At 33.5% G+C, this 12,904-nt stretch overlaps 2 protein-coding genes across 7 annotated transcripts in view; both read left to right on the top strand.

Annotated features, from left to right (window-relative positions):
* The window catches only part of LOC111424867 (cordon-bleu protein-like 1), a 52,454-nt gene that overhangs the window by 32,872 nt on the left and 6,678 nt on the right, over nucleotides 1–12,904 (top strand). For all 6 annotated transcript variants that reach the window (XM_023058565.2, XM_071196894.1, XM_023058564.2 and 3 more), the window contains 5 exons: nucleotides 5,445–5,573; nucleotides 10,228–10,610; nucleotides 10,665–10,873; nucleotides 11,859–12,324; nucleotides 12,391–12,504. In XM_023058565.2, coding sequence (XP_022914333.2) covers nucleotides 5,445–5,573; nucleotides 10,228–10,610; nucleotides 10,665–10,873; nucleotides 11,859–12,324; nucleotides 12,391–12,504 — 1,301 coding nt within the window. The remainder of the gene's footprint in view (nucleotides 1–5,444; nucleotides 5,574–10,227; nucleotides 10,611–10,664; nucleotides 10,874–11,858; nucleotides 12,325–12,390; nucleotides 12,505–12,904) is intronic.
* LOC111424870 (golgin subfamily A member 6-like protein 25) lies at nucleotides 6,360–10,221 on the top strand. Its single transcript, XM_023058586.2, has one exon. The coding sequence runs from the start codon at nucleotides 7,195–7,197 to the stop codon at nucleotides 9,925–9,927; it is 2,733 nt and encodes a 910-aa protein (XP_022914354.2). The 5' UTR covers nucleotides 6,360–7,194; the 3' UTR covers nucleotides 9,928–10,221.

Below are 12,904 nucleotides of genomic sequence, written 5' to 3' on the forward strand. Positions count from 1 at the left end.
GCACTTTAATAAGAAATCCAGACTTTTGTATTTTATTTTGCACTGTTTTAGTACTTGCTTTAGATGTATTTTGAACAAAGTCGTAGATGTGGGTTGCTGTCATATTCTTTTTTAGGTCTATAAATACTAGATTGTTTTTTGATTATATGTTGTTTTTTCCATTAGTTAGGAGACACAAAAGAGATGATCTATTTTTATCAATGTTTATCATCTAACCCAGAATTCTGCATGTTCCTCTACTTCCATATCTTTGTACAGGATGGTTCAAATTCGATCTCTGAATCGGCTAACTTGCTGGTTTTACGATATTTTCAATTTTGGCCTCTAGGGGAAAAAGAAAAGACGATAGCGCTTTGAGGTTTTTGGCATTAGCAGTTTCTCGAAAAACGAGATCATGACATGTAAGCTACCTTTTTTTTATTGTATTCACTACAATCTTGCCATATACTTGATATAGCTTGCCCGTCACTACTATACCTCTATATTTTTCGTAATTTTGTCTTTCTCCTTTTTTATGTATGGTGGACATAAAGCTCCACATTTTATAAACTCTGCTGAAATGTTCCGGGCTTGGATGCTTTCGCATTTTCCAAGTAATTACATGATTTCACTATTTTTTGTCCACCTATATCGAAGAAAAGAACCGAAGGATCAAGGTTGGTTTAGGGATCATAAAGGAAGTATACAGCAAGTTGCGCATCTCATTAGCATATTAGAACTTGTCCAAAAGAGATATTAGATGTTGAAAAAGCTTGAGACTCCGTCTGGCAAAAATTATCGCAGCCAACCTGGAGGGATAACTTGATAAGAACTATTAAGTACCTCTTCTGCTACTTTGCAAAAAATTCTCTCATCATTTCCTTCTCTCCAGCTGGTCCTTATTCTTCCTATGTCTCTCTGACAGTGCAGTTTCTACTTTAGGATCTGTTTCGATGACTCTAATGTGTCGTTGGAATCTGTGAGAAGAACAAATGTTGAGGATGTCATTGTCTATTAGCTTTAACGATAATTCATAGGCGTTAGAATTTGCAAATTCGTTTTCATTGTGAAACAAGATCATCCAATGAATAATCATTTGAATAATAATTGTAAGGAAAGTGGAGCAGATTGATGATCTAACCCAGAATTCTGCATGTTCCTCTACTTCCATATCTCTGTACAGGATGGTTCAAATTCGATCTCTGAATCGGCTAACTTGCTGGTTTTACGATATTTTCAATTTTGGCCTCTAGGGGAAAAACAAAAGACGATAGCGCTTTGAGGTTTTTGGCATTAGCAGTTTCTCGAAAAACGAGATCATGACATGTAAGCTACCTTTTTTTTATTGTATTGACTACAATCTTGCCATATACTTGATATAGCTTGCCCGTCACTACTATACCTCTATATTTCTCGCAATTTTGTCTTTCTCCTTTTTTATGTATGGTGGACATAGAGCTCCACATTCTATAAACTCTGCTGAAATGTACCGGGCTTGGATGCTTTCGCATTTTCCAAGTAATTACATGATTTCACTATTTTTTGTCCACCTATATCGAAGAAAAGAACCGAAGGATCAAGGTTGGTTTAGGGATCATAAAGGAAGTATACAGCAAGTTGCGCATCTCATTAGCATATTAGAACTTGTCCAAAAGAGATATTAGATGTTGAAAAAGCTTGAGACTCCGTCTGGCAAAAATAATCGCAGCCAACCTGGAGGGATAACTTGATAAGAACTATTAAGTACCTCTTCTGCTACTTTGCAAAAAATTCTCTCATCATTTCCTTCTCTCCAGCTGGTCCTTATTCTTCCTATGTCTCTCTGACAGTGCAGTTTCTACTTTAGGATCTGTTTCGATGACTCTAATGTGTCGTTGGAATCTGTGAGAAGAACAAATGTTGAGGATGTCATTGTCTATTAGCTTTAACGATAATTCATAGGCGTTAGAATTTGCAAATTCGTTTTCATTGTGAAACAAGATCATGCAATGAATAATCATTTGAATAATAATTGTAAGGAAAGTGGAGCAGATTGATGATCTAACCCAGAATTCTGCATGTTCCTCTACTTCCATATCTCTGTACAGGATGGTTCAAATTCGATCTCTGAATCGGCTAACTTGCTGGTTTTACGATATTTTCAATTTTGGCCTCTAGGGAAAAAACAAAAGACGATAGCGCTTTGAGGTTTTTGGCATTAGCAGTTTCTCGAAAAACGAGATCATGACATGTATGTAAGCTACCTTTTTTTATTGTATTGACTACAATCTTGCCATATACTTGATATAGCTTGCCCGTCACTACTATACCTCTATATTTTTCGTAATTTTGTCTTTCTCCTTTTTTATGTATGGTGGACATAAAGCTCCACATTTTATAAACTCTGCTGAAATGTTCCGGGCTTGGATGCTTTCGCATTTTCCAAGTAATTACATGATTTCACTATTTTTTGTCCACCTATATCGAAGAAAAGAACCGAAGGATCGAGGTTGGTTTAGGGATCATAAAGGAAGTATACAGCAAGTTGCGCATCTCATTAGCATATTAGAACTTGTCCAAAAGAGATATTAGATGTTGAAAAAGCTTGAGACTCCGTCTGGCAAAAATAATCGCAGCCAACCTGGAGGGATACCTTGATAAGAACTATTAAGTACCTCTTCTGCTACTTAGCAAAAAATTCTCTCATCATTTCCTTCTCTCCAGCTGGTCGTTATTCTTCCTATGTCTCTCTGACTGCAGCTTCTACTTTAGGATCTGTTTCGATGACTCTAATGAGTCGTTGGAATCTGTGAGAAGAACAAATGTTGAGGATGTCATTGTCTATTAGCTTTAACGATAATTCATAGGCGTTAGAATTTGCAAATTCGTTTTCATTGTGAAACAAGATCATCCAATGAATAATCATTTGAATAATAATTGTAAGGAAAGTGGAGCAGATTGATGATCTAACCCAGAATTCTGCATGTTCCTCTACTTCCATATCTCTGTACAGGATGGTTCAAATTCGATCTCTGAATCGGCTAACTTGCTGGTTTTACGATATTTTCAATTTTGGCCTCTAGGGGAAAAACAAAAGACGATAGCGCTTTGAGGTTTTTGGCATTAGCAGTTTCTCGAAAAACGAGATCATGACATGTAAGCTACCTTTTTTTATTGTATTGACTACAATCTTGCCATATACTTGATATAGCTTGCCCGTCACTACTATACCTCTACAGGGTGTCTCACGTAACTGGTTCGTTAGAACTTTTTTAGGTTTGAGTATTCGTACAGTTTTGAAATTTTGGTAGTATGGGTTGTTCAGTCGGAACTTTCGATCTAAAATATTTTCAAGATGGCTGCCACTTCCGGTCTACCGGAAGTAGACCATAACTTCGGTATTTTTAATGGAATGTTCTAGTTTTTATTACACCTTTTCATTCATGTTACACCTTTCATAAAAGTTATTAGTACCTAGCGTTTTTCGTTTTCGAGTTATTTTGATTTTAAGGTTTTTTTGGCAAATTTCACCATGCTCTTTAAAATCCTATATTCCAGCCAACGTTCATTCAAAAAAGCTCTAAATTGGCATGATTACTCTTCAGATGCTCTCAAATAGATTGTCATATATTGTATCAGAGTATCTTATACAGGATGGTCAAAAATTGAATTACCGTTTCTCCGTATTCCATGGGGAGAAAGTCGAAAATTTTAAATAGAACGCCCCATATTTTATTAACCTAGACGAAAGGAAATTTAATTCTCTACAATTTATCTATAAACATTACTATACCTATCTATTGTAGTTTCTCTCATATTCGTAAATTTATCAAAACATGCAGGAAATGCAGGAAACCGTTTGTATTTTTATTAGAAGGCCATGACATTTTGACAGTTTTATTGTTTAATTTATTTCTATTATTATTTGTACTATTAATTACGATTGATAATCTTTTAGTTTACTAGCTTTTACTTACCAAAAATAATAAACAGAAGATCAAATAAATGAAACTATTAAAACAAAAAGTTAATGACAAAAATTAGATTTGAATAAAAATATAAATTTATAATATAAATTTGTTGTAAAATTGAATTTGGAAATGCAATAAAATACGATAAAATATTTATTTCGTTTTCTTCATCACTGGTGACCGGAAATATGCGATTTCTTTTGGTCTCGATATATCCAGAACTAAGAAATTCTATATCAATTTTTTGAAATTTTTCCTTTTGATGGGCGTTAGGTTTGTTAGGCATCTCTCATTAGTGTTCGACACGTCCTGTCCAAAAGTTTATTACATTCGCCATCAATACAAAATAAATTTCAAATATCGGCGTTGAAATAATTTACCATGATGTTCAATGACTTACACCCGTCGACAAATGTAACTGATGACTCAAATGACAACAATAATACAAACATGGACCAAAAACTGTCAAAATTCCATAGCTTTCTAATAAGAAAACCTGCATTTCGTGCATGTTTTAATAAATTTCGCAATATAAGGCAAACTACAATAAATAGGTATGGAAATGTTTATAGATAATTTGTAGAGAATTAAATTCTCTTTCTGATGGGCTAAAAAAATATGGGGCGTTCCATTTAAACTTTCGACTTTCTCAGCATTGAATATGGAGAAACAGTAATTCAATTTTTGACCACTCTGTATAAGATACTCCGATACAACAAATGTCAATCTATTTGACAACATCTGAAGAGTAATCGTGCCAATGTAGATATTTTTTGAATGAACGTTGGCTGAGATATGGAGTTTTAAAGAGCATGTTGAAATTTTCCAAAAAAAGCTTAAAACCAAAATAACTCGAAAACAAAAAACGCTAGGTACCAATAACTTTTATCAAAGTCAATCTATTTTTTTACATACAATTAAACGGTGTAATAAAAAGTATAGCATTCCATTTAAAATAGCGAAGTTATGGTCTACTTCCGGTAGACCGGAAGTGGCGGCCATCTTGAAAACATTTTAGATCGAAAGTTCCTAATGAGCAACCCATGCTACCAAAATTTCAAATCTCTACGAATAGTGGAACCTGAAAAAGTTCTAACGAACCAGTTACGTGAGACACCCTGTATATTTCTCGCAATTTTGTCTTTCTCCTTTTTTATGTATGGTGGACATAAAGCTCCACATTTTATAAACTCTGCTGAAATGTTCCGGGTTTGGATGCTTTCGCATTTTCCAAGTAATTACATGATTTCACTATTTTTTGCCCACCTATATTATTATGTGAATTATTACTTATACCTAAAAACATTAGTTTTATAACAAAAATGGTGTGGTTTTATATTTGAACAAATAAATTATATAGATATGAGTTATGTAACGTTTCATTAACTTAATCTGTGGTAAAACCTCTCATCAAGTATGATGCATTTATCTATTAAATCAAAAATCATAAAAAATTTTATTATCTCAATTTATTTTTATTATTTATATTTATTATCTAGATTTATTTTTTTATAGATCCCCTAGGAGTACGGTGACAATGATGCATATAACGGAGGACACACCACCGGATATGCTCGCGGGAGCTATGGACTTAACGGTTCACTTACCAACGGGTAGATGCGTGAAGTTATCCGTTGAAAGAAGGTGAGTTGTACATCATTCAAAATCAATAACCGCGTTAATGATTAAGCACAAATTGAAACTTGTATTTATATGCGTTACAAACTGAAATTACCAACGACATCTGGGCGTTATTTAACTTTTACTTTATCAAAACGTACCGGTATAATCACAATATCCAACGGTTATTACATCATACGATTGTTACAGCAAATCGATTGATGTTTCCTATTTTTCAAAAATAAAAGTTTATTATTTTATAAACAAAAAGAAATAAAATTTTTTTTATTGATTTATGACGCAATAGAAGATGAACTTGCATGATAAACATTTCTGGGTTAAACCACATATTTCGAAAGGAAACCAAATCTTTAAAATTAAGAAATCTGGGGGTTTCTTGGTGTATATAAACTGAATCTAAGAGTAACAATCTTCAGTTAACACAACCACACCAAGAAATTATTAATATATTTAAAGATAATTAAGATGTTTAAGTTTGTGATTTTGACTGTTATAATCAGTGTGGTGAGTGCTCAATGGGGTTTATCTGGTGATAAGAAATTAGAAAGGGTTGTCGATTATTATGCACCTCCAAAATATGAGTTTCAATATGGAGTAGAAGATGCAAAAACTGGGGATAAAAAGCAACAAATTGAGGAGAGAAAAGGCGATAGAGTCGTTGGGGAATATTCACTGCTAGAACCTGATGGAACTGTAAGGATTGTTAAATATGAGGCTGATGATAAAAATGGGTTTAATGCGAAAGTGATTAGAGAAGGAAAAGCGATTCATCCAATTCCAAAAGGATGGTAAAACTGGATAATCAATGTTTTTGTTGAAAACACTACTTAATTTAATTGTCTTGGACATGTTATGTTATTCTACTTGTTTTATTATTTTATGAAATAAATGTTTATTCCATAACTAAATTTGAAGAGTTTTATCTTTATTACCCTCGTTTAAACACATCCAATTCTAGCAAATAAATATTAAGTACCTACATATTTGCAAAAGATTGTAAATTATTTCAAGTATTTACTTGAAAAATTTTTTAATGACGCAGTAATTTCAAAAATAGCATTTTATTTCGCGGCTGTTTATATAACATTTTCACCGAAACGATTACAAATATCATTGATATCTAGACCACCATTCCGGTTTATAATCAAAAAGCCATATTACTTTGTAGAAAGCATAGAATTTCACTTAAACACGTTACTGCTTATGCCAGCGAATGTAATTATTTCCACTTGAGCTGAGCTTAATTTTATGGATTATAACAAAAATTTATAGTTATGAAGATAAAACTAAGTATATATTTTCTATTAAAACAATATGTACTTATTTATTAGAAATTTCCTTTCATTATTGAAGCAATTTTGGTTAATTATATAAACTGGTATGGAATATTTTAATTGAGACACTAATACAGAATTGTGTTAATTAAATAAATTTGAAAGTGAATTGTCAATATATAATTTAGGTCATTACAGTATGAATTTCACGGTAATATTGTAATCAAAGATGTAAATTTGTAAATTACCCAAGTGAACGGACATGGGCTAATTTTAAAGTTTTGCGGTGGTGGTTTATATAAATATCCATTATCGCCAAACGACACAGTTTAGTCCTTTCGCACCTAGTCATGCTGAAACTAGTCGCTTTAGCAGCGATACTCTGTGTAGTCAGTGCGCTAGACTTCAATTGGAAGCAACCCCCGCCAGCTACTCACGACAATTGGGTTGCAACAATCAAGAGGCAAAATCATCATGAAGCGAATCATCACGACCCCGATTCTTATTTATGGAAGAAAGCTAAATGGGATGCCATAAAAAAATTGTTATGGGAGTTATGGTGGAATAAAAAGTTAAGCAGTCTTAAGAAAAGTCTTGAAAAAGCTCATCAATATAAAGCACATCATCCTCCACCAAAAAAACCACAAATATATCACCAAGTACATAAACCACAAATTCATCATGGTAATATTTGGAAACAAAGCGTTGAAAATGCAAATATAAAAACGCAACCTCATCAACACGGATATTATCAATGGGTGAAGGTGGGGCCGCGGAAAGAGATGAAAAAGCAGAATGAACACGTAGATGAACATCTCCAACGCGAAGATAAAGAAGAAAAACACGAACGAAGGAAGCAATATCACGAACAACGTCAAGAACAGATGCAACCTAAGCAAGAACAAGAACAAGAAGGTCGTTGGGTATGGACGCAGCAGCAACAGAAGGAAGCTCAAAAAATGAATCCTGAAGATCAAAAATACCAACAAGAATTTTTCGATTGGGTACAACAACAGCACGAAAAAAAAATGCAGGAACAAAATCAAAAAACGAATCAGAAAACTCCTACACAATATGAGTATCGATATGAAAGAAAACAAGAAGAACCTAAACAAGAAGAACGTAAACAAGAAAAACAACCTGAAGAGAAACAACAAGAATATCGTTACGAGCAACGTTATGAAATGGTGGAGGAAGAACCGAAACAAGAACAAAAATCACAACCAGAAATGCAAGAAAATTATAACTGGCAAAATTGGCAACCACAAAAACTTGAACAAAATAACGAACATCAAATAAAGGAAGAAGAGGTGCGTCAACGCGAACGTCAACAGAAACAACAAGAAGAACAACATTATCGTCGTATGCAAAAACAACGTCAAGAAGAAGAAGAAGAAAAGCAATATCAAGAACAAAGAAAGCAACAACAAGAACAAAGAAAACAGCAACAAGAAAAACAACGTCAACAACAACAAGAACGTCAACGTAAACAAGAAGAAGAAGAACGATATCAACGCGAACAACAACAGTTGCAACAAGAACGGGAAAGATTACAAGAAGAACGAGAAAAATTGCAACAAGAAAGAGAAAAGCAACAACAAGAAGCGCAACGACGAAAACAAGAAGAAGAAGAACAATACGAACGTCAACAAAGACGAAAAGAGCAAGAAGAAAAAAGGCAACGGCAGGAACAAAGGAAGCAACAACAGGAAAGAGAACGTCAAGAAGAAGAAAATCGTCAAAGAAAACAAGAAGAAGCTCAACAACGTTATCGGGAAGAGAAACGGAGGGAACAAGAACAGCAACAGCAACGTGAAGAAGCGAAACAACAACAAGAATATCAAAGAAAACAGCAAGAAGAGATGGAACGAGAAAAAGAGCAACAAGTTGGAAGACAATATCATCAACAAGAAGAACGTCAAAAACAACAACCACAAAGTTATAGTTGGATAAATTGGAATGGTGTAGTATCAGAAGGGCATCAACGGAATGAAGAACAACAAAAAGAAAGGGAAGATAATGCAGAGCAACAAGAACGTCAATCACAAAGAGGACAAGAACATCAATCAGAAAGAGAACAAGAACATCAACAAGAGCGACAATATCAACGTGTTGAAAAGTCGCAAAGAGAAAGACAGGATGAAGTACAAGGAGGACAACATCAACAACCTGAAAGTTATAGTTGGATAAATTGGAATGGTGTAGTATCAGAAGGACATCAACGGAATGATGGGGAACAACAAAAGGAAAGGGAAAATAATGGAGGACAACAAGAACATCAATCACAAAGAGGACAAGAGCATCAATCAGAAAGAGAACAAGAGCATCAATCAGAAAGAGAACAAGAAAATCAATCACAAAGAAAACAAGAAAATCAACAACAAAGACAACATCAACAAGATGAACGAGAATATCAACAACCACAAAAACAACAAACCGAGGAAGAAAATAGAGAACAAAATCATCAAAGTTCTGAAGAAATACAAGAAGAACGTTCTCAAGAACAAAACAATAAAGAAAATCAAAATCGTCGAACTGAAAAACAAGAAAGTAACCGAGAAGAAAAAGAAGAAGAAGGTGAAGATGAAGATGGTAATTGGAAATGGATTATGGAAGATTGGACACCAAATTGGTTTAAAGATTTTAAAGATTCCTATTCATCGAATGAAAATGAAAGAAAACAAGGTGATGGAGAAGAAGAGGAAGGATCGGAATACAATAGTGGAAGTCAAGAAGGGAATAGTAACGAACAAGAAGGTGAAGAGGAAGAGAGGGAAGAAAAAAATGATGGGGATCGAAAAAAGCGTCGGGGAAAACGAGAAATAATGATTGATGATGAAGAACAATGGAAATGGATGAAGGAAATGATGGGTGAACAATTACAAAAAGCGTCTGAATTGCGCCGTACGAGAGATGTAGATGGAGACGGAACGTATAAATTAAGAATCTTGAAAAAAACTGCTGATAGAGCAGAGGATGGTCTTAAATTAGAAGTGCGAAGAGGTGTTTCGGTAACCAGGCGTAACGCGGAGAATCCTGCAGCGAAGGCCTTTAGTTGGTATCATGGTGGAAACGAAGATTAATAACGAAACTCAAATTATCAGATAAACTATGCATAAATTATAAATTCTTATTGTTGATGTTGCTAAATAGATAGTTTTGTATATACTTACGAATAAATTATTTTTGTTTTGTTACATTATGCGCCTTTTATTAATTATTTCGAAAATTTAAACCTTGTTACACGCTCATTAATCCCCAATTATCATAAATCAACTCTCGCAATCCTAAAGAAATATTTAGAACAACAAACTATTACAAAATCGACCAAAACTAACTATCTAAATATCATAAATAATAAAGTAGTTGCGTAATAATTTCAGTACACCTATGATGGATTTGTTAGTTCAAATAACCACGGTTCATAATCTCCAATTATCGGGACATATCTTGGAGGCGATGGATATGACAAGATCCGGCGGCGTTGGAGAAAGGGTTTTACCATACAAACCAAATACCCCAATTGGGGCGTTGGACACTCAACACATTAAAGTCGTACCAAAAAACAAAACGTCATCCGGTCTTACAAAAGTTTCTTCATTGGGTCATCAGCCTTTCGAAAGCACGTTTAGACTAAAGGTTCACCTGCCTAGAAATCAACTCTACGTTACTAGAGTGAGCCAAAGCGTCTACTTAGAGGAGATAATTAAAAAAGTTTGCGAAGAAAAAGGATTAGATCCAGCGAAATACGAATTAAGACATCCAGGTAAAAAACTAATAACCCCATTAAACAATTTAATTATAAATTTTATAATTACAGGTAATTTAGATGAGGTTTTGGATCCTAATCTCACATTAAGCGACTACCAAATTACTGAAATTTATGTTGTTGGAAAAGGTAGCGGAAGATTGGTGCAAACTTTTTCTTCTAGCGATATTATGGCTTTACGAAAAGAGGAAGAAAGGAAACAATTTCAAGCTAAAACTGGTGGAGGGGTTTTTAACCTCATTTTTAAACGACCTAAATCAGTAAGTACTTAATTTTATGTGTTTATTAAGTAATTGTTATTAAAATTTAAAAATAAAAATTTTGAATATACAACCAGTTTTACGACGATGCATAAACAGTTGCCGGAATCGCCTTTTATCAACTTTTTTAATCAACTTTTATGATATATCAGTATATTTTGCCACTTTTAATATTTCACAAAGATTTTTTTCATCAAATTAACTGATTATTGAGTTTTTTTTAATATCTACTTACTTTAACGTTTAATTGTCAAGTTGACGTTTAAAAGTCAAATAATATTTTTACTTTTTGTACAAATCATTTTGCATAATGGTGTACATTATTTCATTCTGATAAATGCTATAGTTTTCCATTTTCCATCCAACTTTCTTATCGATATTCTATTTTTCTTGTTCTATTTATAACCGTTTTTGATTTTTTTAATAATTTTGACATAGAAATGTCATCTTAACATTTAAACGTCATTTTGACATTTATAAGCCACAACACATATCCCTAAAATCGTACCAACCTAAATTTTTGGAAATATTTTGATTAATATTGAATATTTCATACAAGTTTTTTGATAACTTTTTTGATTTTTAGTAATATATTTCGCTAATTTTGGTATTTCCATAAGATTTTTTCATTAAATTAACTGATTTTTGAGTTTTTTGAGATGTATTTTAACGATATTGACGTTTGATTGTCAAATTGACGTTTAAAAATCAAATAACTGTGTAAAAGTCTGTAAACTTATAATCTGTATAGTTCTAGTGATAGTGCTAGTGTAAAACTAGAAGTAGACGCATGGTTAAACCCGAAAGTTTCTAATTCTAGGTCTACTGTTGGTTCTAGTTTTAATTGTTGTTAATCATTGTATATTTTTAATGAACGAAGTAGAATTAACACTAGACCAAGAACTAGCAACATTCGAGTTTTAGCCAACATTAGTTCTATGTCTATAATCGTTTTAATATAATACGTTTTTTTTAAATAATTTAGATTATTCAAGAACCACCTTTAACTCATCAAATAGATCGAACGGAAAATACCAAATCCCTGCCTCCTCCAGTAACCAAAGAACCCCCACAAGAAAGGCCGAAACCTCCACAAAGAAAAAGAAGACCAGCACCAAAACCACCGATGCCAACTCAACAGCAACCGATTGAAGCGAAAAATCCAACGATTGAAACAACCCACAACCACATTCACCCACCTTCAAATGGAACTGGTCCTTCAAAAACTGATAACGGCCTAATTATTAGTCATTCAAGGAATAGTAGTGATAGTTCTGGATATCACGAGGCATCAGTTCTTAGTGAAAATTGTAATACCTCTTTACCAAGAAGACCGAAATCAATTTACGATGAAAATGGAAATCGTGCCAAATTGAATAATAAAAGTTCTAGTAGTAATTTGGAGAAGATGCAAAGCCATTCAAAATCGATGTCAAGTTTAGGTGTACTTGGTATGGAAAATACTTTAATTTAATCAAACGAAAACGAGGTTATTTTTTATTGCTGATTCTTTTTAGCGCGAAAAAAGAAAGCGGCGCCGCCTCCACCAAAACCGATCCAAAAAGAAGTTGATAATGTAGAAACCACTATTAGTCCGGTAGTCGCTAGTCAACCAATAGAAACCATTCCAGGTACGTCCCAATTTTTAAATTCCCGTTTTTTTCGCGATATTCACGATCGATTTTCGCTGTTGCGCACTTCCGTTGGAAAATCTTTGCACGCTTTGTACAAAAAAGCTTCGCCTAAATTCCAAAAATGTCCCGAAAAAAATCGATCGAATCTTTCATTAACCGGGACGACGGTCAGTTTTAAATCTTCTCTATCGAAGTTTAGCCCTTATAAAAGCGTAAGTATTGATAGTTTCAAGGCGATTGGCTTCGGTAGAATTTCTTGCGAAAGTTTATTGGACAACAATCCAAATTATAACGCCTTTGCCAGTGGAGTTAATTTAATTCAAAAAATTTATTCTGAGGAATTAAAAACTTTTTTTTAATTTAATTTCTTTAATTCTTTAACGTCATCGAATCTTTA

This window comes from Onthophagus taurus, chromosome 6, assembly GCF_036711975.1.
Source record: "Onthophagus taurus isolate NC chromosome 6, IU_Otau_3.0, whole genome shotgun sequence".
Taxonomy (NCBI): domain Eukaryota; kingdom Metazoa; phylum Arthropoda; class Insecta; order Coleoptera; family Scarabaeidae; genus Onthophagus; species Onthophagus taurus.

What these genes read in the sequence shown, in the direction of transcription:
- LOC111424870 (XM_023058586.2), top strand. Translation starts at nt 7,195, where the DNA reads ATGCTGAAACTAGTCGCTTTAGCAGCGATACTCTGTGTAGTCAGTGCG.